Source organism: Dasypus novemcinctus, chromosome 3 (assembly GCF_030445035.2).
Source record: "Dasypus novemcinctus isolate mDasNov1 chromosome 3, mDasNov1.1.hap2, whole genome shotgun sequence".
Taxonomy (NCBI): domain Eukaryota; kingdom Metazoa; phylum Chordata; class Mammalia; order Cingulata; family Dasypodidae; genus Dasypus; species Dasypus novemcinctus.
Genome location: NC_080675.1, coordinates 181,296,768 through 181,324,161, shown reverse-complemented (window position 1 = coordinate 181,324,161; position 27,394 = coordinate 181,296,768). Strand labels below are relative to the sequence as shown.

At 50.5% G+C, this 27,394-nt stretch overlaps 1 protein-coding gene across 1 annotated transcript in view; it reads right to left on the bottom strand.

The window, feature by feature from the left end:
* Positions 1-27,394, bottom strand: part of ATP10A (ATPase phospholipid transporting 10A (putative)) — a 178,680-nt gene that overhangs the window by 75,095 nt on the left and 76,191 nt on the right. Inside the window, 1 exon segment of the mRNA XM_058294818.2 lies at positions 24,929-25,133. Within this exon segment, the coding sequence (XP_058150801.1) occupies positions 24,929-25,133 (205 nt within the window).

Sequence of the window (27,394 nt, the reverse complement as noted above, 5' to 3'; positions counted from 1 at the left end):
CAATGAGAACACAAACCTGTGGGATTCCCCTGAAGCAGCACTTACAGGGACATTCATGCACTGTAAATGTCTGTATCAGAAACTATGAACAGTCGTCAATCAGTGACCTCAGATTCCACCTTAAGTTAAGAAACTAGAAAAAAGGAGACTAAATTAAAGTCAAAGTAAGCAAAAGAAAATAAATAATAAAGACCTAGTGGAAATCAATGGAATAGAAAAAAAAATTGATAAGCCTTTAACCACACTTATAAAGAAAAAGTAGAGAAGACACAAATGACCAATTTTAGGCTCGACAGAAGTGTTATCGCTGAAGATTTTAAAGATATTAAAAGGCCAATAAGAGAATATTATATACAGTCTTTTTATTTTTTAAGATTTATTTATTTCCCCCCTCACAGCTTGTTTTATTTTTTTTCTGTCCTTTGTGTCCATTCATTGTGCATTTTTTCTATGTCTGCTTGTCTTCCTTTGTTGCATCATCTTGCTGTGTCAGCTCCCCATGGCACATGGGCCAGCTTGCCTTCACAAGGAGGCCCCGGGATGTGAACCCAGGGCCTCCCATATGGTAGACGGGAGCCCAAATGATTGAGCCACAGCCGCTTCCCTATATACAGTCTTTTGCCAATAAATTCAACAAATTAGATGAAGTAAGAAAAATTCCTTAAGAGTACAAATTACCAATGTTTCTTCAGTGCCAGAAGAAACAAATAACTGAATAATCCTATATTTATTAAAGATACTGAATATGCATTGAAGTTCTTCCCACACAGAAAATAGGCCAAAATGGATTCAGTGATGAATTTTACCAAACATTTAAAGGATGAAACAATACCAATTCTACACAAACTCTTCCAAAACATTGAAGAGAAGGGAATATGTTCCAACTCATTCTCTAAGGGTTTTATAACCCTGATACCAAAACCAGACAAAGACATTATAAGAAAAGAACACTACAGGCCAATATCCGTCATAATTATAGAAGCAAAAATTATAAACAAGATTTTAGTAAATCAAACCCAAATATATATTAAAAGAATAATCCATCATGATCAAGTGCTGTTTATTCCAGGAACGTAGGGTTAGTTTAACATTTGAAAAGCCATTGATGTAATTCACCATATTAACAACAGCAACAACAGAAACAAGATCATCTGAACAGACGCAGAAAAAGCATTTGGCAAAATCCCAACACCCATTCCTGAAAAAATTTTTCAACAAACTAGGAAGACAAGGGAATATTCTTAATCTGATAAAAGTCATCTATGAAAAACCTACAGCCAATATCATAGTAGGTGGTAAAGACTAAGCGCTTTCCCCTTAGGTCAGGAAGGAATCGAGGAAGTGCCCTCTTGCTGCTTCTATTCCACACTTGTGCTGAAGGTTCTAGCCAGCGAAGGCAGGAGGTAGGAAAAAGAAATAAATGGCATTCAGATTTGAAAAGAAGAAAGAAAATTATTTTTATTTGTAGATGAGTGTGTCATTGTCTGTGAAGAAAATCCAATGGAATCTACCAAAAAAATTACTGGAACTAATGAGTGAGTTTGGGAAGGCTGCAGAATACAAGATCAGTATGCGGAAAACAGATCTATTTCTATATATTAACAGTACTCAATAAAAACTGAAATTAAGAAGAACACAATTTCTAGTCGTATCAAAATAATGAAGTCCTTAGCGATGATTCTCTCAACAGAGGTAAAAGAGCTCTCTACACTGACAACTATGCGACACTGCTGAGACAGATGAAACATGACCCAAGCAAATGGAAAATTATACATTGTTTACAGATTAGAAGACTGGGTATTAAGATGTCTGTTCTCCTCATCAGGATCTGTAGACTCAATACAGTCACAATCAAAATCTTCCACAGGCTACTTTGTACAAATTAGGAAGCTGATTCTAAAATTTATGTAACAGCACAAACAATTCAAGAACAACAAGACTGGGGTGCTAATGCTACCAGATTTCAAGACATTATGAAGTTACAGTAATCAAAACATTGTGGTATTGGTGTAAAGAAGACAAATCAATCAAAGATAATAATAGTGAGTTCAGAAATAACCCCTCACATATCTAGACAACTGGTGTTGGGCAAAGCAGCAAAGGCAACGCAGTGGAGAAACGACAGTCTTTTCAACAAATGTCGCTGAACAACTGGGTATCTATATGCAATTGGATATCTATGCACAAAAAGAATGAGCTTTGATCCATACTTTGCCCCATAAACAAACATTAAGTCAGAATGAGTCATAGATCTAAATGTAAATCATGAAACTATAAAATTTCCAGGAAAATACATAGCGGAAAACTTTTGTGACCTAGGATTAGGCAAAGATTTCTTATTTATGATACCAAAATCAAGATCTAGAAAAGGAAAAATAAATTGGAATTCATCAAAGTGTAAATCTTCGACTTGTTTGAAAGACACCATTAGAGAAATGAAAAGACTGGACAAAGACTGGGAGGCATCTTTGCAAAGCATATATCTGATAAAGAACTTACATCTAGAATATATAAAGAACTCTCAAAATTCAAGATTACAAAACATACAACCTATTAAAAAATGGGCAATAGATTTGGACATTTTACTGAAACAAAATAATATATGGAAAACAAACAAGTGAAAAGAGACTCAAGAAGATTAAACAGAGAAATGCACATTACAACCACGCAATAAATGTCTCACGATGACTGAGGAGGTTGTTGTTATGGGGGGAGGCGTGGGGTGAGGGGGGTGGGGGCGTATATGGGGACCTCATTTTTTTTTAATGTAACATTAAAAAAATAAAGACAAAAAAAAAAAAACAACCATGATGAGATACTATTACACACCTATTCAATCAGCTAAGATTAAAAAACCACAGCAAGTGTTGGCAAGGGTGTAGGGGACCTGGAACCGTCAGTACTGCTGTGGGAATATAAAATGAAGCAGCCACTTTGGAAACAGTTTGGCAGTTTCATATAAAGTTAAAGGTCCACCTGCCACAGATGCAGCCACTGCACTGCTTTCGCCAAAGACAAAGGAAAGCCTATGCCCACATGAAGACTTATAAAATGAATTTTCATCACAGCTTTGCATGTAAAAAGTAAACGGGTAACCAAGTGTGGTACAGCTTCACGATGGAACATTACTAGCAATAATTTAAAAACTATTGATACACACAACTTGGATGAATCTCAAAGTAAATGTGCTGAGTAAAAAAATCCAGACCAAAAAAGTACACACTGCACGACTCCATTTATACACATCTCTATAAAATGCGAAATAATCTATGAGTCACTGAAAGAAGGTCAGTGATTGCCTGGGGGCTCAGGGAGGGGTGGGAGGGAGGGATTACCAACCGTGGGTGGTGATGGATGTGTGCATTCTCTTGATTCTGCGAAGTTTTACACATGATAAAACTCATCAAATTATATACTTCAAATCAATGTGCAGTTCATCGTGTGCAGCTTATACCTCAATAAAGCTGTTACAAAATTAAAGGGCAGATGAAGTTTGCACTGGATAATTAAGGCTTTTCTCTTTAGTGGCCCACTAATCTTCCCTAACTTTTAATTTTTGGAACGGTTCTTGAAAACATCCCCAAACAACTGTTTAATGCCTTGCCTGTCCTGTAGCAACGACACTGCAATCTGATTTATCCAAAGCTATTTTTAACTTAGGAGAAGGGAAATTTATTTTTGTAAGAAAATAATTCCCCCACCACTTGCACTTTCTGTAAGAATGCAACATTAGCCTGCCCAAAGCAAGTCCTCCCCTGGCACAAGCCCAAGTTGCTGGCCCAAGGACTTCTGGCAATAAATTATTTCTCACTGGGGCTCTGCGTTCATCTGATTCGAGATCGTTAATTTAACACCGGCTCGTGTCTCGAGCATTAACTGGTGAGCCGGGCCCACCGCAGATCCAGCTTCCCTGGGAAGGCACCTCGCCTCCCCGCGCCCTGCCGCTCGCTGCCTTGGTGGCTCTGGCTCTTCGGTGGCCCTTCGCGGCCTTCGGTCGGCGGGCCCCGCTGCCGCTTCCTTTGGCTCCCCACCCTGTGGCCTAACCCCCCAGCGTCAGGGGCGCAGCTCACTCCACGCACGGCCGCCGCTTCTCACCCCGGGTTCCTCGGGACACCCCACGGTATGCACCTAGCCTGCTGTCAGGACACCGTCTCGTCCTGGGTGCTTGCAGAGCATCAGGAGCCACGGCCTGTTCCTGACAAGAACACAAGGGAAGCCTTTTACCGTGTGCGCGGCACACACCGGGGCTGGGGGTCTGCTGGGAGCCACACTCCCTTCCGTCTGCACTTCCCCTCCCGGCCCTTCTCATGCCAGGTGTGGCCTGTGGGGCCCTGAATCCATTCATCAGTTAAGGTGAGGCCCAGCTGAATCAGGGGGCCCTAATCCATCAGGACTGGGGTTCTTACCAGGAGAGGAAAAGTGGGCACCGCCTGGAGCGGCCAGGCAGGGACAGGGGGCCCACAAGCCACGCCCCGGGGGCTCCCGACCTTGGAGACGGCCTGATCCCTCCAGAGCTACCAGCCCATCCCCGTCCACGGTCTAGGTCAACCGCTCTGGTCGTCTGTGGCCACAGCCCCGGCGGACGAGGACGGGGTGAAGCGGGGGGCCTCCTGCTGCCCGCCCAGCCCCTTGGCGGCCAGCGCTGTGGCTAGCGGTACCTGCCGCCGTCTCCTTTCAGGGCTCGAGATGCCCGACAGCCGTCCTCCAGGTCCCAGCCTCCACTGGCCAGCGGCGTGGAGAAGATCCCCGGGGCTCGCGAGCAAATGAAGGGATCCTCTGTTACCCAAGGGCCTGAAGCCCGAGAGAAATCCCAGGCCTGGCCGAGCCCGGGCCCCTCTCCTGTCCGCGGCTGGGGCACCGGGGCGCTCTGGGGGTGGGCCCAGGGCTGCCCTCTCCCCAGCCCCGCCAAGCCCACCCTGGCACGCCCCGGCAGGCAGCTGCTTGGACCGCACAAGGGGCAGGCTGCCGGTTCCCCCAGGCTCACGCCTCGCTCAGAGGCAAGGCCGCTCTCCTCCGAGGATTAGCACCCAGTGCCTCACCCTTCTCCTTACCGCACACCTGAGGCAAGCCCCCGTCCACCCACGACAGGCACTGCCCGCACCTCCGTTCCCAGCCACGGGCCGCCCCTCTGGAGGGAGGACCCCATTGCCTGATGAGGTAACTGCTTTTTCCATACAGGTACTTTTAAGAATTGTTTAAATTTAGTTTTGTACTATTTTCAACAGCTGCTCGCACTTGATTTTATTTTATAAGTTGTCAGTGGCCACTGGCGTGGTACCTCCACGTTTTTATTTTATTTTTACAACGACTCCAGTCCCCTTCCTTCCTCCACCATGTGCTGCAACATCTAAACTACTCTCTTTCTCTGAGAATTTATTTCTTATCATCTCTTACAAGTGACATCATACATTTGTCCTTACGTGTCTTGCTTATTGCACTCAGCATGTTTTCAAGGTTCTTGATGATACTTATTTTTAATCTCAACCTGTACATTTTTCTGCCCTTGGATATATTTTAACATGTACCTAAGTAAATAGATCCTATTGTAGAAGAAGCTGGAAGCCTCTCAGGGACTTGTCAAATGTGCACACGGTCAGGGTGTTTCCAGGTCACTGAGCGGCTCCTCATGACCCCTGGGTGCCGGGTGAGAGGGAGCCCACCCCGGGGGGCCACTGCAGTGCAGCCACATGCTCGCCCGTCGCCTCCTGCCCCGACACTGTGGGGTCCTTACAGCGGGGAGAGGCTGCAGGGAGCCTGTGGCCTGGGATGTGCGCAGGGGGATGTGGTCGCACCACGAGGCCGTGCAGGGGCCCGTGGCCCGCATCCAGCCACCTCTCTTACTCGCTGCCTACTCGGTGCGTCTCCGCAGTTCCGTCCCCTTTGCCTTCTGCTCCGCGGGCACCTGCTCGAGGCATCAGTGAGGCCCTGGAGAAGGACAGCCGTTCTCCACAGGGCGGGTCCCAGGCACAGGTCCCTGAACGGGGTCTCACGTCTTCTCCAAGGAAACCCCCACAAGTACCCCAAGTAGGTGCAGGGCAGCCCTCCTGGCCGCACCGGGGCCCCGGGGACGAGCGGGTCCTCCTCTGTGAACCCCCTCTGCCCTGGGGGCGGCCGGCGGGAATCTGCAGGAGACAGGAAGGAGGCAGCTTCCGCGCAGGGTCCTGCCCTCCGGGCAGCTCCACCCACGGCAGCAGCCCGAGTCCAGGACAGTGAAGATCACGTCGCTTGGGGCTCAGACCGTCCGCTGGGAAACGGTCAGTCTCTCCGTTATCTGTGCGCACACACGCACGCCACCAACACACACATACATAAACATGCATGGACAACGGCACATGTGCACATTGACACATGCGCACATGCACACACAAATATGCATACACGCGTGCGTGCACATACATGTGCCCACAACACCTGCACATGCATAAACACACATGGACAACGGCACGTGTGCACGATGACATGTGTGCACGCGTATGCACAAATACATGTAAGCACATGTGCATGCACTTACATGCCCACCCATATGCACACACACCCACATACACCAGCCCCGTGGCTACGCTGTGTGCCCAGCTTGTCTTTAGTTTTGCTAAACTTAAGAAAACACTAATACTCATCACACATTTAAATCTTGCCGAGGCGGGCAGGTGCGCGGGACAAGCCTTCCCAGGTCGAGGAGGAGCCGCCCTGAGGGGGCTGCACCCTGGCGCGCCCCGGCTGCACCGATGCCCTCCACAAGCCCCCACCAGGGAATGGGGCTGGAACGCGGAGCCCTTGGTCACGGCTGGAGGCGGACACGCGGCCCTTAAGGGGAAACGCGCCCGTCGGGGCGGTGGCTGCTGCTGCGCCTGGGGGCTGGGGCCCACTCCTTCCTGCCTCCTTTCTTCTCAGAGGCAGTGGGTTAGGTTTGAACCCCAGCCCTGCCCCACTCTGCAGCTCTTCGCCTGTCAAATGCCCCATCCGGCTGTTCCTGGAGGGACAGGGACTTAAGAGATACACGCACAGCGAGTAAGGCTTCCGGAGCCCCCCGCTTTGGAGGAGACAGGCAGGAGGGGCCGCCCCCATTCCTGCCCCAGCGGCACCCACCAAGGAGCCTCCTCAGCCTTGCCCGCACCTCCATGGGAGAAGGGGAAGGAGGGTGGAAGGCGAGGATGCACGGAGGGCTCGGTCCACCCTCCATACGTCCAACAGGTGCTCCAAAGCACAAAGGGAACACAGCACGGAATACTCCTTCAGAGTTCTGAGGGGAAACGATTTTAAGTGAAAAATCGAACAAAAAAAATGATCAGGTAAACTGGAGGGTAGAATAAAGTTATTCCAAGGCATAGAAGGACTCGGTAAGTTTACCTCCCACACCTTTCTATGTAAGTGATTCAAGGATGCATTCCAGCAAAACAAGAGAGTAAACCAAAAAAAAGAAATGTGGAGTTCAAGAAAGAGTGAGGCGCAAGTTGCCATGAGCGGGGAAGGGAAACGGAGTTGATGTATAATGAGTGCTGGGCTTCTGTTTGGGGCGATGGGGACGTTTTCTTAACGGATGGTGAAGAGGAGAGCACAACACTGAATGTGATGATCCCGTGAATTGTATGCTTAGAAATGGTCGGGAAATTTTATGTAGTAGATATGGTCCACACAATAAAAAACAGAGAGGCTGACAAGACAGGGACAATTAAATGTAATACATGGCCTTGGGCTGGATGAAATGACAGAGGAGAAAATTAAAAATATATACATATAAAAAAAAGAAACAGGGGTGGTAACATGTGAGCTGAGACTGCGTGTACCTGACCCTCGCTGGAGGGCGTCTGCTTGCGTTTATCGCCCCAGTACAGCCACAGCCCGCGATGACAGACACGTGACCCTGCCACGGGCGGTGAGTTTAACTGGACCATCTCATTTATCCTCCCAGCAACCCAGGAGGTCTTATCACGATCCCCGTTTCCCCAAGGGACCCCCTGCCCGCTGTCCAGGACTGTGAGGGGGTAGAATCGAGCACAGTCCTCTGTCCCCAGCCCCTGAGCGTAGTGATCTTGCCAGATGGCAAACCACTCAGGGTGCCTCAGCAGGGCATTCCGGAAGCAGCCGGGTGAGTCTGCGACCTGGGCCACGCTCTATAAATATACAGAACCAGAATGTGTGGGTGCTAGGAAACTCAGCGGAAATCCTCCACCACTTCAACCCAGGGGAAGTTTTTTTTTTCCAAACGAAATTTTCGGGGAACCTCCCTCTCTTGCCTCTCAGGCTGCGTTCTGCCCTCACGAATCCCATGCCTGGTTTCTCAGCATCAGCAGTTTCTTTGGGCCAAGCTGCTCCGACGTGCAGCGCTTTACAGTCAGATTTTTGCACCGTGATCCCATTGCTTTCTGCCTGCGCCGGCCCAGGGAGCCGTCCCTTAGCTCGACCACAGTGCTGGAAGAGCTGAGGGTCACTGCAGGCATTGCAGGTTAGAAATGCCACGGGGCTGATGGTTCTGGCAGCGGCTGCAGCCAGCACAGGGTGGACTGGGGCGAGGGACCCTGGGCTTGGGACACAACAGGGGAAGCTTCCGAGAAGGCACCCGAGGGGCAGGGCAGGCTGTGGTCGGGGCCAGCAGTAGAGAGGAGGGACGGGGGCCACGCCCAGCTCCAAGGAGCCACACAAAGGGGCGCGGGTAGAGTGTGCGGGCCAAGAGGCCGGCCAGGGGCTGCCGGGCCCGTGGGCAGCGCAGCACGCCCTTCGCCAGCTCTGTGATTTCAGGGCAGCTACTCAGCCTGCCTGGGCTTGGAGCTCCTGTTTGTCAAACAGGAAAACGACGCACTGGTTCTAGGATTGGCATCCCTGGGACCTGGGACCGGGCCACCCAGCTCACCCAGAAGCAAGCGCAGAGCCTGAGGGGGGTGGTGACTCCTGAGGCACCCTGGTGGGTGCAGGGGTCCCCGGGCAGGCGCCCAGTGCCAGCGCCCAGCTCAGCACGGCCTCGCCAGAGTCAGGCCAGACAAGGCCGGCCGCGGTCAGCGCGGGCAAGGGTGGAGCGGGCAGCTTCCCCAGCCTGGGGCCCGCGGCCGCGGCAGGGAGCTTCGGTTTGCCCAGAGGAAGCCGTTCAAAATCCCACATTGAAGGGGAGCTTCCCAGGGCTGGACAGGCTCGCTTGCCCGGGCTGTCGAGCGGTCAGAGGGTTGAGGGCCCTGGCGGGCAGGTTCCCTGCCCTGGAGAGCCCACGGGCTTGGCAGGGGCGCCTCTGGACTCCAGGGCAGGAGGAGGCTGAGGCTACCAGCGCTGGGCTGGGTGGATGGACAGACAAGCCCACGAGTGAGACGGAGCCAGGACAGGAGGCGGTGAAAGAACAGAGGGCCAGTCCAGCCGGATGCTGGGGGCTGGGGGCAGTGGGGGGGGAGGGGCTGCTGGGGGCAGTGGGGGAGGGGCTGCTGGGGGCTGGGGCAGTGGGGGAGGGGCTGGAGCAGTGGGGGCCAGGGGCAGTGGGGGAGGGACTGTGGGAGCTGGGGCAGTGGGGGAGGGGCTGCTGGGGGCTGGGGCAGTGGGGGGACACTCACTGTCCTAATCTCGGACTTCTGTGGAAGGTTTAAATGGGGGCCCTCTGTTTATAGTAAAAGCAAACGCTCCTGAGACTGCACTGCCCCGTGTGGAATCAGAAGCCCGGTGGGGGCCGCCCAGTGGCCTCAGGGCAGGGCAGGCGCCCCCCAGGCCCCCTCCCGCGGCCATCGCAGAGAGCTGGGTTTCTGCTGCGGTGAGCAACAGCCTGGAGCCCTCCTGTGTGAAGGAAGAGAGCACGACTCACCAGGCACCACGTGCTCGGAACTACCGCTTCCTCATAGGACACTGAGCTCAAAAGGCTTCCGTCAGGGCAGAGAGGCTTTCCCCTTACCACTCCAGGGACATTGCGGAGAAGAAAGGACTCTGTCCTGGCATTGACTATAAAGACCTCGGCGCACCTTCAACACACGTCCTCGCTCACGCGCAGGCACGGCGATGCCGCCGAAAGGGGGCCTGACCACACACTTTGACACCTGCCCCAGTAAAATGCTCCTTCTTTCTGATCTCCCGTCATTTGCAGAGACTTTTCTAGAACTCGCGACCTCATCCAGCTTCTCGGCAGCTGCAGCCAGCTGGAGAAGAGCGTCCTGCTGCAGGGCCCCGGCCTTGCGCTGACTGGCCAGGGCTCGAGTTTCCAGCGGCGGGTCCTTCACGGGAGCGCGCGTCCCTCTTCCTGACGTGGGCTGTGAATGCAGCTCACGGTGCATGGGAGCCGGGCAGAGGGCAGAGGCTGGAGAGCGAGCCGCTTCCACGCCGGCCGACTCCCGGGGCCATGGCCCACCCCGCGGCTGCCCGTGCACACGCGGGCTCGGGAGCTGGAGGCCGGCGAGGCTCCTGGGCTGTCCCTCCACCTGCCGGACCCACGGCCTGCATCGCCTCCCAGGTGCCTCCGGGGTCTCCTTGCGGAAGGGGGAAGCGTGAGCCTCCCGTGGGGCGATGCTGTGTGAGGGGCCGGGGTGAGCCTCTGCTGAACCTGGTGGTGCCCGGGCGCCAGCTGACGGGTCCTGCTGAGGCCCAGGCGGCAGGTCTCCCGGGACCCCGCAGGTCCAGGTTAGGCAGCGGCTCGCGGGGTTTTCTGGCTGTGGGCACCGAGACCCCGGCCCTGCAGCAGCCTGTGTGTTCTCCGCTGGGAAGCCTGAAGGCTGCTTGTTGACCCAGAGTCAGATCCCCTAGCAGGCCTAGGAACCAGGGACTGAGCATTCTCACATGCAGCTACTGGGCACAGGGGGGACGGGCCTTTGCAGACAGACCCTCCAGCTGTCAAACGGCCCGTGCAAGTCAGCGCCCCAGGAGTCCCGGCAGTGTGTCTGGGAGCGGAGCAGTTTGATATGACTGATGAATTCCAAGAAGAATCATTGGGTGATGTTTGTAAACTGGTCTTTTCCTCTGGGCATATGAGATCACATTGGATTCAGAGGTTTACGTGATTAAGTAACCAGGTAAACCTCTTGTGGTCAGGAGGGTGTTGCCACCAAGGGGCGGGGACTCACAGAAAAAAGCCACGACAAAGGACAGAGTTAGGGTGTCTGATGTTGGAGTTTCGATGTTGAAGTTTGATGCTGAAGCCTTAAGCTGGAGCCCCGGGAAGAGAGGAACCCTGAACTGAGAGCGAAGCAAGAGCTGGGAAGGGAGGAACCCAGGAAGCCTGACCCCTCTCAGATATTAGCAGCCATCTTGCTCCAACATATGAAAATAGACTTTGGTGAGGGAAGTAACTTATGCTTTATGGCCTGGTATCTGTAAGCTCCTCCCCCAAATAAATACCCTTTATAAAAACCAACCACTTTCTGGTGTTTTGCTGTGGCACCCCTTTGGCTGACTAATACAGAACATCAGACCATTGTGAATTGTAGGAGCTAACATTTCAATTTGCAGAAATACCTGACATTACTCACGATTCCTTCCAGAATTTCCCGCAGCTGTGGATTAGCCCAACTCCCCGCCCACAAGACTAACCAGAATATTCCGGAATCGTAGCAGCCACTCTGCTCTGCGGAGGTGGCGCTGACACCCACCTGCCCGCCCCCACGCCTGGCGCCCACTCACTCCCACTCAGGCTGGGCTCGGGCTTCCTCGCACTGGTCTCGGTTCCCATCTGTTAAACGTTGAGGAGGAACGACGGTAGGACGTCCTCCCGCTGTCGCTGTGAGAATTAAAGCGCCAGGATGTGGCGGGCCAGGGAGGGCTGGTGCCCCGGGCGTGTCAGCGGTACTTGTTACCCGGGGCCGAGGGCAGGCTTGTCCTCACTAGAGGCTCGTGGGCTCACTGGACTCCTGGCAGAGGAAAGCTGCCCCAGGCCTGGGGTGGAGGCTGGGCCTGGCTGGGATCTCCTTTTGTCTTGGTTTGCCAGGGCTGCTATAGCAAATACCCCAGAGCAGGAGCCTGCGCCGTGGGCGGCGGGCGTTCCCTGGCTGGCAGTCCTGGAGGCCAGCAGCCCCAAGTCAAGCGTCGGCAGGCTGGTGCGTCCTCTGCGGTCTGCAGCGCTCGGGTGGTGGCCTCCTGGCCACCCGCTCCAGCCCACAGCTGCTCCTCCCCTCTGGACCCTTGACTGCGTCCAGATTTCCTTTTCTTCCGAGGTCTCCAGTCACATTGGGTTAAGGCCCCCAGGTGGGATTCGCTTTGACTCCACCTTAGCAGATCTTTGGAGAGCCTACTTACAAGGAGTTCAGGGCCAGGCCTTCGGGCTTGAACATGACTTTGTGGGGCGGGCACGGTTCAGGCCAGAACATGGGCCCACAGCTTGCTTGGAGGCAGCCTGCCCTAAGGACCCCAGTTTCCTGAGGTGCACAAGGAAGGAACCTGGGGACAGTGGGAGGGCTGCTTCCTCCTTGACTCAAAGTCCACCAGAGATGCCTGCCTTTGATGCTTGAGACAGACAGATGGATCCCAGCTACAAACACCACATACATCATGTCCCTGGCCTGTTCTCAGCCTTGAAATGCCAAACCTCAAAATACCCGATAAGGGCTTCTTGTGCCAAAACGGGGCCTAGCAGAGACATCAATCTCATAAAATCTGTTCTCACAAAATTTCCTGAGAGTCAGGGCTTCAAAACTCTTGATAAGGAAGCCAATTATTTGAAGTTTATTTCTAAAATAAACCTAGGTTCATAAGCCTTTGAAGTTGACCTTCTTTACCACTCAAATGAAAGGGCCATTTTAACCAAAAGCAGGTACAGTTACTTAAAAGTCAGTCCAAAGCAAAAAAAAAAAAAAAGATTTTTATTATTTTTTATCATCATTATTATTTTACAGCTTTGTTTTGGGGGAGGGTTGAGATTGCAGAAGGTCTGCAACTGTGTATCACTGGTGTGGGGTATCAGTGGTGGGGGATGTGTGGGGAGGGGTGCATGTGGGGCATGCCTCTATGGAATACGGCTGTTCAGGTGGGCTCAGAGGGTGGAAACTCACACAATAACACAAAGAATTTTGAATTCTTATCCTGGGGAATCCTGCTGCATTCTCTAACAGAGTGGCAAGAATCACCTGAATACATAGGCAGTGCCTAGTAAAGGGAGAAAGACTAATACACCAGGCCCTTGACATTGATGGTTGAACTTATGAAACTTGCTCTTGTGAAACTGAAACCTAGCCTAGTAATACTTTCTGCCTAAGAGTTACCTACTGAAAGTCTACTTGCTGCTCAAATGTAGCCTCTCTCTAAGCTAAACTCAGCGTATAAACTCATTACCTTCCCCCTGGTGTGGGACATGACTCCCAGGGATGAACCTCTCTGGCAATGAGGGATTATTACCAAGTGCCAATTTTTTTAGTGATACATTTGGAAGAAGACCTTGACTAAATGGGGGAAATATTAAATACAAATGAGTTTTAATGGCTAAGAGATTTCAAAGTGAGTTGGGAGGTCATTCCAGAGGTTACACTTATGCACCCCTCAGCAGAATCTCACTGACTGTCACAGTAAGCAGTGCTTCAAGTAAAGGGTCTCTGGAGGGCTCTAGAGACATCTGGACACTATATGCAGGGCAGACAATCCTAGGAAATTGGCACCCCATCAGTGGGCCTTACCTTGGAATATATGATAACCTATCCCCCCAGTGTATCAGAGTTAACTCATTTATAATTTTCCTGTACATGGTTCTGATGCCCCTTTTATCTGAATCTATAATTAGCACTGTACCCATTAAATATGTGTCCCAGAGACTTAAATATTTGGTCATACATATGCCGGTTGAACCTTGAATCTCAGCAGAGTTGTAGCCAATACCTACTGTTTGGTTCATCAGACTTACTCAGGACAACTAACAAAAGGATGATGATGGACAACTCCCACTCCAAAAAACAAAGAGCATCTACAACTGCAAGCAGGACAGTTCCATCCATCTGCCCCATGGGATCTAAGCCCCCTCTCAACTGGAAGCAGAGTGGGGAAGCAGATTTGGTTCACCTGATAGAGCATCCACCTACCACCTAGGAGGTCCAGGGTTAAAATCCAGGGCCTCCTGACCTGTGTGGAGCTGGTCTTTGTGCAGTGCTGATGCGCACAAGGAGTGCCGTGCCACGCAGGGTTGTCCCCTGTGTAGGGGAGCCCCACGCACAAGGACTGTGCCCTGTAAGGAGAGCCGACCCATGTGAAAAAAGTGCAGCCTGCCCAGGAGTGGCACCGCTCACACAGAGAGCTGACACAGCAAGATGTTACAACAAAAAAGAGATGTAGTTTCCCAGCGCCGCTGACAAGAATACAAGCAGACACAGAAGGACACACAGCGAATGTATACGGAGAGCAGACAACTGGTGGGGGTAGGGAGAGAAATAAATAAAAAATAAATCTCTGAAAAATAAAAGGAAGCAGAGTGGGCATCACCATCCTAAAATCCTCAAGACTGAGGAATGAACAAACATAAGGGGGGAAATGCAAACATGGACCAAAGTAGAGTTATTATTGTTCTAGTAATGGAAGAACTATACTATTGATATAAAGATAGTGGTCACCAGAGGTTCTGAGGGGAGGGTGAGGGCAGAATCGGTGAAACATGGGGCATTTTGGGGACATTGGAATTGTCCTGCATGATACTGCAATGACAAAGGCCATTATACATTTTGTCAAAACCTATAAAATTGTGCAGTGCAAAGTGTAAACCATAATATAAACTATAGACCATGGTTAGTAGTAGTGCTTCAATACATGTTCAACTGTAACAAATACCACACTAATGAAGGATGTCATTAATGGGGGAACACTGGGAGGGGAAGGAGGTGGGTTATATGTGTATCCCCTGTATTTTCAATGTAACCTTAATGTAACCTAAAGCTTCTCTAAAAATAAAGAACAGAAAAAGTCAGTCATCACAGATAAGTCAGAAAATTTGTTTTTCTCTTTTTCCGCAGACACAAAAGAATCAGATGTAGACATTTTTGTTTGGTTAAATCTTATGTGTGTTTGTGTATGGATGCACGTGGGGGGGGGGGGGGTGTGACAAAGAGTTAAATTTTAAGCTTTGGCCCAATTCTTAAGTTATAAAATCTTGTCAAGACACTCTTAAATGCCCACTCTTTAGAAAGCAAAGGAAAACGTTCTCACTCTTGGCAATGATGATCCACAGTTCTTGCCTTTTATATTTAGGTGGGAAAAGAGAGCACAAACCATTCTGACAGACCTACTACTGAAAATGACTTTAAGATTGACAGACTATAGAATTTTGCTTTAGGGAAATGGACTTTGGCCCAGTGGTTAGGGCGTCCGTCTAACACATGGGAGGTCCGCGGTTCAAACCCCGGGCCTCCTTGACCCGTGTGGAGCTGGCCCACGCGCAGTGCTGATGCGCGCAAGGAGTGCCGTGCCACACAGGGGTGTCCCCCGCGTAGGGGAGCCCCACGCGCAAGGAGTGCACCTGTAAGGAGAGCTGCCCAGTGCGAAAGAGAGTACAGCCTGCCCAGGAATGGCGCCGCCCACACTTCCCGTGCCACTGACGACAACAGAAGCGGACAAAGAAACAAGACACAGCAAAAAGACACAGAAAACAGACAACTGGGAGAGGGGAGGAGAATTAAATAAATAAAAATAAATCTTTAAAAAAAAAAAAGAATTTTGCTTTAGATGGCTCTTAGCTTGAGGAAAACTCATATTTTGGTACACCATTCATCTCCTGGGCCTTTTAACAAGGATGATTTATTAGCAATGGTGAAAAAGCCATGGATTTATTTCAATATGGTGCTACCCAATTTGGATATCAGGAAGCAATTTCATCCTCATCCAAGTAGGGGATGGTATTTTCTTTTTTTTTTTTTTTTTTTAATTTTTTTATTTTTTATTGACTTTGTAATAATATTACATTAAAAATATATATGTGAGGTCCCATTCAACCCCACCCCCCCACCCCCCCTCTCCCCCCCCCCAACAACACTCGTTCCCATCATCATGACATATCCATTGGATTTGGTAAGTACATCTTTGGGCACCTCTGCACCTCATATACATTGGTTCACATCATGGCCCATACTCTCCTCTATTCCATCAAGTAGGCCCTGTGAGGATTTACAATGTCCGGTGATTACCTCTGAAGCACCATCCAGGGCAGCTCCATGTCCCGAAGACGCCTCCACCTCTCATCTCTTCCTGCCTTTCCCCATACCCTTTGTCCATTATGTCCCCTTTTCCCAATCCAATGCCACCTCTTCTATGTGGACACTGGATTGGTTGTGTCCATTGCACCTTTATGTCAAGAGGAGGCTCAGATTCCACCTGGATGCTGGATGCAATCCTCCCATTTTCAGCTGTAATCACTCTAGGCTCCATGGTGTGGTGGTTGTCCTTCTTCACCTCCATCTTAGCTGAGTGTGGTAAGTCCAATAAATCAGATTGTAGGTGCTGGAGTCTGTTGAGGCTCAGGATCTGGCTATCACATTGTCAGTCCAGAGATTCAAATCCCCTAAATATATCTTAAACCCCAACATTAACTGCACCTCCAGCATATTAGCATGGAAGTCTTATGAAGGGAGATCCCATCTGAGTCCAGATTCATCACACATAAACACCATTTCCAAATAGGGGCCATCTGCCCTGGTAGTTAACCCCATCGGCCATGACCATAACTCCCATGGGTCTCTTTAGCCCTCAAAGGAACCAATATCTGGGGGTTGTATCTGCTTTATCTGTCTCTCTGACTCTGCTCAGTTGTGCATGAGGGCAAACCTTCTGCCAGCCTCCAGACTCTTTTTTAGAAACTCGTAGCCATATAAACTCATTTCTCCTTTCCATTTCCCCCTTACTTTAGGTCAAACAGCATTTTAAAGTCATGGTATTTTATGTAGACATGGATATTCTGCTGATCCGCATTGAACCTTCCGTATAAGGTCATTTTCCAGTTGCATCATCAGTTGTTAGTTGATAGTGGTCCCTCGTTGCCAGGGAGGCTCATCCCCGGGTGTCATGTCCCACGCTGGGGGGAAGGCATTGCATTTACATGCTGAGTTTGGCTTCGAGACTGGCCACATTTGAGTAACATGAAGGCTGACAGAGGATGGTATTTTCTGAAGTAGAACCCTTGCTTACCTTAGATAGATTCCTTTATAAGATCTGGTTTACATGAACATGTTTAGGAAAGTGAAAACATTTTTTTTGCATGTGAATTTCTGTTTCCATCTCTCTCTCTTGTGGATGGACAAAACTCTAAGAACCATTAGTAACAAATGAGAACCAAAACAATGCCTTCCATTTGAGGAATACATGTAAACTGAAAGGTTATATAACTTTCCCAGTAATTTCTGGGGAAATGGACTCTTACAAATGCAGAAGCAAAATTAGGATCACTCAAAGATCCTACATGGCTGCAGAGATCAGGGGGTGGTGATGGACTAGTGGTCGTGCACTAGAGGAAACAAAGATGCGTCTTCCTGTTTGGAGATTTGCTCACAAAAGAGGAATGGAAATGGCACCAGGCAGAGGCTCCCCCTACAGAAAGGAAGTGTTTCAAAATGCATAGAGCAGGGACTAGACCATCTGGTCAACCATCATCAAGTGCATAACTGGCTCACAATAGATAATGATCAGACTTAAAATTCTAGATTCCTCAGAAATGTTCTCTTGTAGATCAATCTGCTTCAAGTACACTGTGTTGTATTCCAGGAAAGAATATTTATCCCCTCTTATATTTAAAGATAATAGGAAATGAGAACTTAAGAAAGCAATAGCACTCCATTTTCCTTTCTTCTTTGGAACACATATGGTCATACACACACTCATACATGTGCACACACATGCATACACAGTAACATGTACACTCACATAGTTACACACACATATCACATACGTGCACACACACCTGTGAAGAACTGTCAGCTGAACCCATCTCATATTGTTAAATTTCTAAGAAATTTCTGCTCTAGGAACACCACACACTTATACACAGTAATTTATAATTGCTGATGCAATTCAACAACATCTAGAAATGTTGGACTTCAATTAAATTCCATTTTTTTCTTATAAAAATACAGTCGAGAAAAATAGCACTGCTCGCTATATGCCACCAAAAGAAAAATAAAAATCTCTCATTGCATCAGTTGCCTTTTCTCTAGAATAAAAAAATAAAAAACACTTCCAACCACACCGAAAAAAGTGAAGTTAGATGCATAGCATAAAAAACCAATTTTCCATAAAATAAGATTGTTGGACAAATACTTATTTAGCCTAGCATTGTCAACTTCATTGCATTTAAATGTCATCAGTAAGATCAGAGTGCTTTCCTCTCTGTAAGTAGATTTTACAGAGCATCTACAAAGACAAAGAATCTATGAAGTCACCAGAATTAGAACAAAAAAACTCTTAGTACAATCAAACTTTACATAGTCCCATGAAGTGGACATAGACATTTTATGTCACAGTCACTACGCTCATAATTTATACTTTGGAACATTTTCATTACAAACTTAATCATCAAGGATGAAAAACATATAACAGGGAAGGCTACAAGTACTTCGCACACACAATAGCTTTGTTTAGTTTGAAGTTTTAGTTCCAGCAAGGGTGATATTCAAAACAAGTAGGAAGTAATATAATTATATGTGACAAAAAATGTCTACGTTCACTTCATGGGAAAGTATAAATTATGAGCTTAGTGAGTAGTTTTCAATTTATGTATATAAAAGTGAAACTTTTTGTAAAGGCTTAGTATTGATCAATCCAATTAATATAAAAGCTAGCTGCTTTGCTTTCCACTTAGGGCAGGGGTCCTTAAACTTTGTTACATATTTGGAATTTTAAAATCATTTTTCTAAGCTCCCTAAAATCTGTCAAGGAGCTTTAGGGAAGGTGTGACTTTCCTTTGTAAGGAAACTGTGCTTTGGTCACTTCCTGTAAGTGCCAGACACACAAGGGGTTGGTGAGAATTTAGTAAAGACACACAGTTGCAAGATAAAGGGAAAGCCAAACCACTGCCTAAGAATCAGTGCAGATACGGCCAATTATACACGTCTTTCAGGGTAGTGGTTCTCAATCTCTTTCCATACTAGGAAAGCTTCAATATAGCTCATTTTGCTTTCTTATTTAGAGCACACCTTGTACACACACAGGTGCACACATAAACAAGCATCTGTGATGAGCAGAGCAGGTTCCTAGTTTTGACTTTCCCTGCAAGCCTGAAAAATTACTGCTCCAAATGGTGTTAGGAAAAAAAAGAAAGCCCAATGGACCCATCAGGTCCATCCAAGAGAGAAATTCTTGGAATATTTTTTCCCAATGAACTATTCACAAGAAGTCGCCTCCGAGATGGCTCTCCCTGAATCGGATGTGGTGACCCAGCGTGGTCTTTGGGTCTGGACTTGGCAGCTCTTCTCCGGGAGCTCTGGCCAGCTACTCCATCTCCAGTTCCAACCCCTGGCCCACATCTTGTGTCCCCGTGCCCTGTTGTGTGCTCCCTGGCACTTATCTCCAACCAACATTCTGTGTGACTTACTTATTTCCAGATTGTGTAAGCTCCACGAGGGGAAAGATTATTGCCTGTTCTGACTGATGTGGTGCTGAGTATAGCATCTGAAGCGTAGTAGCCGCTCGGTAAATATTGGTTGAATGAATGAAAAATGACAAGAGAGACCTCTGAAAAAATATTTCTATAGAACAGGATTAGGCTGAGGACCCCCTAACCCCGCAGACATGACTATGCGCTGTTACAGAAGTTAACCTGTTGTGCGAAATGCTCCGTTACCCCGATGATCCAATGGTGCGTTGTATGCTCCCCTTATTCCGTGAAACGTGCTCATTGTTACGAATGCCGCCCTGCAATGGCCGAGCAGATGCGGATGCAACTTCACGGGAAGGACAGCTGGTCTGAATGAACACGGGCGTGGTGTGGAGAGAGAACACGCTGGCGACAGTCAACGGCTCGGACGTGCAGAGGACCTCCCCCGCCCCCTCGGGCTGGCAGAACAACCCTGATTCGGGGTGGGGGCAGGCCGTGACCTAGCTAAGGGCGTGGGCTCGCAATCAGACAGACCTGGGGTCACCGCCCTGCTCTACGGGGACACTCGTTTCGCCTCTCTCGGCCTGGGCTGCCTCACCTCCCCAGTGGGCAGGCCACAGCAGCTTCACGTAGGGCCAGTGTGAGATGCTTGAGAGAGGCTGAGGCCAGCCCCAGGGGGCCTGAGCAAATGCCAGTGGTGCACATCTGAAAGGGAAAGCTTAGTGGCTAATTGGGGTTCCTCTGTTAATTCTCAGATGACTTTTTAAGACTCCCAATATCTTGTTTTCTTTGCAAGAGAGACGCCAGGCCAGAGGCTTGGGTTTAGGGGTCTGGACGGCCATGCACGGCGGCCTCCTGCTTCTCCGTTCTAGGGCCCCAACTCTGTACAAATTTGTCCAGTGCCCTTTATTAAGCACACTTCTATTTCCAGCTCTCAAACAGCTTCTGACTTACGTCATATGCCTAAAATACTGGGCGCCCAGCCAGTGTCCACTGTAGCAATCAGAATGTTTCACGCTCCGTCTCTCCGGAAGTCTCTCTTGACTTCTCAGTCTCAAGCTCCACCAACAGGAAACCCCAGGACTCCTCGCTGCTCCGTAAAGGGGAGCCTACTGCTGAGAAGGCAAGACGCTCAGCGTGCTTCCCACATGTCCTTATGTATCTGTCCCTGCACCTTAAATTATGAGATCCTACAGTCTTGGGCCATTTTCCTTGTCCTTAATGACCCTCCCCAAGCAAAGAAGCATTTCATAAATGATTTCTGAAAAAGGAGATGGTGAGAAAGGGGGCGTGGGAGGGATGCTGGAAGTGGTGGGTTTGCTTCCAGGTTCCCACGTGGACCTTTCTCCGGTGCTCGGTCCCTCAAGGTCTCTGCGTCACCAGGAGCCTGCAGGTCACAGCTTTCTCCAGCTCTCACCTGAGGGAGCAGCAGCGCACGAGGAGCCAAACAGCACAACCGAGTTCTTCTCCATCCCACTGCAGACCGGGGCCCCGTGGAGCTGGCTGGGGAGCCAGCCACCCATGTCCATCCAGGGCCATGCCAGGAGCGGCTTCCCCAGGTCCCAGCTCCAGCAGCACCCAGGGACCAGGGCAGGCAGCAAGCTGCAGCTCACAGGTCCTGAGGCTCGGCACCTCCCCGCTGACGGCCTGGCACCCCGGGCAGCGGCAAGTTCCGCCAGCAAGCACCTCGGGACCTCCTTCAGCCACGGCCGTGTGTCCGCAGCGGGCTCCGATTCAGCCCTGACTCCTGCTCCGTGCAGTTGCTCCCCCCAGATTCTTCTATTTTCACCTTACTTTCCTCCATACTTCTTCTTATCCAGTCCCCTCTCCCCTTAGTCCAATTCCCTGTTCAAATTGCTTTCCTGGTTCAAATCACAGGAGGTTTCCATCTCCCGACAGCACCTAGTTCCTGCATTAATGCCAAGCTTGTTTCTTACTCTTAATATAAATTTTCCAAATCGCTTCTAATTTGTTTTGTTAGGGGCCATCACTTCCGACTGACCATTTGTCAAACTGGTAAAACATTTCTCTGTTCTGGGTACAAATCAGTGTGCAGATGTGTGACGACCGGTCCTCTGGCCGCAGGTATTGAGTCCAGCGCTACTCCAGGTGCCGCGGTGGAGGTAACTGGTAGACAGAGTTAGTAACTGTGGTCGGTTGTAGAGTGAACATCACTCTCCGTAACACGGAGGGGCTTTACCCCGTCAGCTGAAAGACACTAAGAGCAAAAACGGAGGTTTCCCAGAGAAGAAGTTCCGCCTAAAGGTCCCAGCCTGGCCCTGCCTGAGCTGCCAGCCCGCGACCTGGCCTCTCGGTTGAGGCCTGCCAGCCCCACGCCCCGTTAGCCAGGCCCCGGGTAGCCCGAGGGCTAGAGGAGCTAGGCTGCAGGTGACAGGTTTTAGACAGAGGTAGAGGAACAGGAGCTACCGACTGGTCCTGCTTGTCTAGAATCCCTGATTAACCCAAGATCATTAAAAGTTCTGATCCTGTGGGAGGCACTGACTCACTCTGTACTAGGAAGAACACACTGAAATGCAGAGAACGGCAAGGTTTTTGGCATTGGGATGCTGCCGTTAGAACCTTGGTGTGAAACGTTGGCCTTTTAAAGCCAGACACTTCCTGTCTTTATTTTCCATGGGAAAATTCAAAGTAGTAATATATGAAAAGGAATATCAGAAAAAAAATGTCTTAGTACATTTGGGGTAAGAGAAAAAAAGCTGAAAGTGAAAGAAAAAAGTCATGCTAGTAATGAGAGTGCACACTGAAGAATTTTGGTGCTGGTAAATAAACTGTTGCGGTCAGGTTTTGGTTGTTAATTTTGATCATTTTCGCTGGATGATGGCTCACTTCTACTTACTTACACAGACATTCAGGGGGTCCCGAATCATATGGAACACATCTGCTTGAGCCGTCCCTGAGTTTTAAACATCAGCCTTACAGTTAATGGGCATTGTTAAGCGCTGTTAAGCAGTGAAGTGTTCCAGTTATTTGGAGGAAAATGTGGGCTGGGGAGGCCTTCAGATATGACTGGGTTCAGTCACTGAAGGAGAGGAAAGGATATGAAACAATGAAGATGTGATGGCCAGGCTAATGTGGCAACTCGTTCAGGTAATCGCACCCAGCTGTGTGGTCCAGCAAGCTCTGGACTAACTAATACAAGGTCACTTACGGGCTTCAGTCCTCAGTGAGTTTACTGCATAGATGGCTGATTACACCTACATCAACCAGGGAGATCGCTGTCAGCAATGAGTGATGCTTTATCCAATCAGGTGAATGCCTTAAAAGGAGAAGTGATTCCAGCATTGAGTGAGAATTTCCCAGCTCGTCTTTGGACAGCCAGCGTCTCCCAGGAACTCATCAAGGACCGTCACTGGGCTTTCACTGGAGCCCCTGGTTTGCAGCCTGGCTGTAGAACCTGGACTTGTGCATCCCCAGGTCACATGAGAGACTCATAAAATCTCATACTATTGACAGACATCTCCAGTTGATTCTGTTCTCTAGAGAATCCTGACTAGTACAGAAGTTCTTCTTGAAAGCTGGCCAAGGAGATGAACCTATGTGGCTTTCCATCCTCACCACCGCCAAATGTGTACACTTTGCAGTCTCGTTCTTCAACGTCACCGTATTTCCCACACTGCCTGAAGTTGCATCTATTAGATAGTCACATGCCTTGGTTTATAGTAACACCTGTCATTCTGCAAACTCAGGGCTCTTCCAGGAGGGCTGAGTATGAGCCTGTTTGCCCCATCCACTCCTCAACTCCAGGCTAAGCTGGTTGAACGGAGAAAGCAGACGCCCCCTGCCCATGTGCTGATTTCAGCGCCAGTTCATACAGTGTTCCCCTGGAGAGGATTTGGGAATTCCAGATGCCAGGGTTCTTGAGAGGCTTAGGTAGGGCTGGTGTGAGCGGGAGGGAGCCCGGGCCTGTGGCTGAGAAGCACGCAGGCATGTTGTGCAAGGGGTGCAGGGGGCACCCCCAAGGCCGACCACACTGATTATGTCGAAGACTGCCAGCCCTGGGACTCAACCACGTCCCCCTGCTCTCCTCACCCAGGATGGGAACACTCCAGTCTTAGATAAAATTCTAATTTTAATGTATGCTTTGCATCATTCTGAGAAAGACTTGGGTAGCTTACACAAATATACTTGGTCTGAAAGAAGGCTAAAAAACTCAAGGAAGCAATCATGGTAGAAAGAAAAACGGGGGGAAAGCAGCACGCAGTAGATGCCTCGCAGGCGGAGCAGGGACCGCAGGCTCAGCCACGTCCACCAGCCGCGGCACAGCGGGAGAGTCGCGGCACACAGAATGAGCCTGGCCTCTAGGGGTACACAGAGGCATCTTCGGTTGTCAGGGAAATGGAGCGTGAATGGCTACCACCCTTCACGAGTGGGGGGCAGGCACAGTCACCCCCCCGACAAGTCTGTTCAGAGAACTGTCCCGCCAGAACGCTGGCAGGGCTCGTCTGAGATCCACACGCTACAAAACCAAGTCACCTCCCCAGGGAAGCCTGTCTGGTTCTAGCACCGAGGACTGGGAAAACTTTCCCCGCAGGAAATCACAGCAAGAGCGCTGTGCGGCCAAGGCGAGGAAATCCCCTGTCCCCGGGCCACTTCTGAGCGCATCCTTCCATCGAGGCTGATGGCACCACGCCAAGGCGTGACTCAGCACAACCCGGGACGGGGTGCGGTTACGAGCAGGCTCGCGCCTTGGCCGTTTCCTCCTGGGCTAGTCCTGACCCGAGAGGGCCCTGGTACCGTCATTCCACCTGCAGCCGGCACATCCACACCCTCTGCAGACCTGGGCAGCGGGAGGACGGCACCTGACTCGCACTCCTGACGCGCACCCTGCTGGAGCCCGAGCCTCCCGGCCGCGGGGCCAGGCTGGGAGCAGCGAGCCAACGGGCCGGGTCTCCCCTCCCGGTATCGCTGTGCAGCTGGCGTGCTCGGGCGGCACGGTCACAGAACCCCGAGGCCCAAGCGAGGGCTGCCCGGAGGAGACGGCCTCCCTGGGCTGCGGCGCCCGGAACGGCCAGTCACGTCCTGCTAAGCTGCTACTTAGCGAACTGAGGGGCCAGCTCAGCAAACACCAACGGTCTTCTGGTGGTCAGTACCGTCCCAGTACCCTTCTGGGAAACTCGAGAACGCCAAGCGGAAACGGGAATTTTAAAAACCTGAGCTCCGTCTCCCACAGTGGCACCTGCCAAGCGTGGGACACGTCAGGACCCCCGTGGACGTCAACCCACTGCTTATTTTCAGAAACAGAGTGGGATGGCACGAGGGTTAGGGCCGGGGTGAGGGGTCGCCTTAGGGATACGGTATCAGGTGCTGAGGCACTGACCTCTACGCACTGAACCCGTGCAGTAGCACTGTCGAGATAGGAAAGGTGGCCCGGGGGCCTGGCTGGGGGGACCTGTCCTGAACCCCAGAAGGGCCGGCATGGGAAGGTGCGGGCGCGGGCGTGGCGCCGGGGCCGCGGTCACTTACGAGCTCCGAGAAGCCGCGGACCACCTGCCTCCGCTTCAGGTTGGTCTCGCCGTCCAGGTTGGCGGTCTCGATGTGGCACAGGCCGTCGGGGTCGCTGGACGAGAGCAGGAGGATGTCGGCGGGGATGATTTCGTTGCAGCGAAGGCGGACAAAGTCTCCCACGCGGATCTCTTTCCAGTATCGGTTCACGAAACTCTTTTCTTCCCTGGGAAAGAGATTCTCATTAATGAGGCTGGCAAACGGCTGGCGATCATCACACCCAGGGGTGGGCCCGAGGAGCTCATGTAACAATTCCTCCTGCTTCTGTGCATGCTGAAGGTTCTCATCCCACACAGGTTTCTTTAAAATAAGGAAGCCCGTCTCCAGGCCGCGTGGGGCACGACTTCATCTCCAGCAGACCCTCGTCACTGGCAGGAGGGATGTCTCTAAAGTCACTGCGAACGTGGGATTAGTGGACACTGAACCCTGCTCCAGGCAGACACGCCATTGTGTCCTGCAGGGCCTGGTCACAACATGTTGTCAAAAGATCAATATGTACCTGGCGGGATGCAGATCTAGCTCAACTGATAGAGCGTCCGTCTACCATATGGAGGGTCCAGGGTTCAAACCCCGGGCCTCCTTGACCCGTGTGGAGCTGGCCTATGTGCAGTGCTGATGCACGCAAGGAGTGCGGTGCCATCCAGGGGTGTCCCCGCATAGGGGAGCCCCACGGGCAAGGAGTGTGCCCCATAAGGAGAGCTGCCCAGTGCGAAAGAAAGTGCAGCCTGCCCAGGAATGGCGCCGCACACATGGAGAGTTGACGTAGCAAGATGATGCAACAAAAAAGAGATGCAGTGTCCAGTGCCACCGGACAATGCAAATGGATGCAGAAGAACACACAACGAATGGACACAGAGAGCAGACAACGGGGGGGAAGGGGAGAGAAATAAATAAATCTTTTAAAATAATAAATAAAACAAAACATGCCCTTGCTTTATCCGTACTTCTCTTCAAAGACTTTATTCACTGTGTCACTTACCAACGCTGACTCCCGGCCAAGCGCCGTGACACACGCCCGGCAAGGCTGACCTGACGCGGGGTTTCTCCTTGAGGCGCGGCACAGCCTGGGGTCCATGACACAGCGCTACACTTGGGGGGCATTTTGAACAGTGACATCACCAACAAAAAGAACCTCGAAAGTGCAAACAACATGGTCTTAAACACACCGGGAAGAGGCCACTGGTTATAGGAGGAGAGCCGGAGCAGCGTGAAGGCAGCCCCTCGCGCAGCTCTGTGCCGCAAGGGCGAGCCGGCGCCGCCACTATGCCCTGCCACGCGTGTGTCCCCGAATGCTGGGCAAGCACCGCAGGCGCCGATGTGCGGGTCACAAGCAGATTTTAGGGCCTAGGAGAATTTGCAAACATAGAAACTGCAAATACCGAGGACTGATGGCATATGAAATAAATCAAAGGAAAATACAGACAGAAAGGAGATACTGCTTGCCAGGAATGGGGCGGAGGGGAACTAGGGTGGAATTGCTTCACGGGGGCAGGATTTCAGTCCTGGGGGATGAGGAAAATGTTCCGGAACGAAATGCGGGAGATGGGTGCCCAGGCTTGTGAACGTATGAAACGCCACTGGGCTGGATCCTTTGAAATGGGTGCAATGGTAAAGGCTGTGTCATATGCATTTTACCACCATAAAAAAACAGCCTTTATCAAGACCCCTTAGCTCTGCGGAACGGGAGCTAAGCCAGCGGGCTAGCGGGAGAGTCTGCAGGCAGTCAGGAATACCGGGTGGGGTCTTGTTTGATTCTGGCTCCACCATCTGGCAAACCCCTCTTCTACCTCCCTGCCCTCATCTGCGGAAGGGAAATCATCACGGATTCATCCTCGCAGCATCATTTAAGATTAAACGGTACCACCGCTTACACAACGCAAAAACAGCCTTCAGAGCCCACCAGTTACTGTCCACAGATGTTCAGATGAAGATCTTGTTTGGACCCATTAGTTACTATGCATAGCTAGTTAGATGAAGACATTATTTGCAGGTTTCTTCAGATTATTTTTTACTTAGGAAAAACATGCTGATTCATCTAAAGAGGACTTTTTTTAGAGTTCCTTGAGGGCAGTTTTGTCCATATTTAAATAAGTGAAGGGACATGAATTTATCTCAACATGCTATAAAAGGGAGCATCAGGACACACTCTGGGTGATATTGATAGAGAAAACAAGCATAAAAACACATTTCGCTTTAACCGTCACCTGCTCACTGGTCTCCCCACCCTACACAAAAGCAAGCATTTGGGCGGCGAGTTCGGATCTCAAGCTGGACCGTGCCAAACACGTCTGCCTGATTCCTGAGCGCTGGACAAGGAGACGGAGGGTCTGGGAGCTGGAAGCTGCCCGCACAGCTTTGCATGCACTTGATTCCAGTCTGGATTTGAGGGAGGCCTTGGCAAGCTTAAGAGCCCCCAGAAACCAGCTG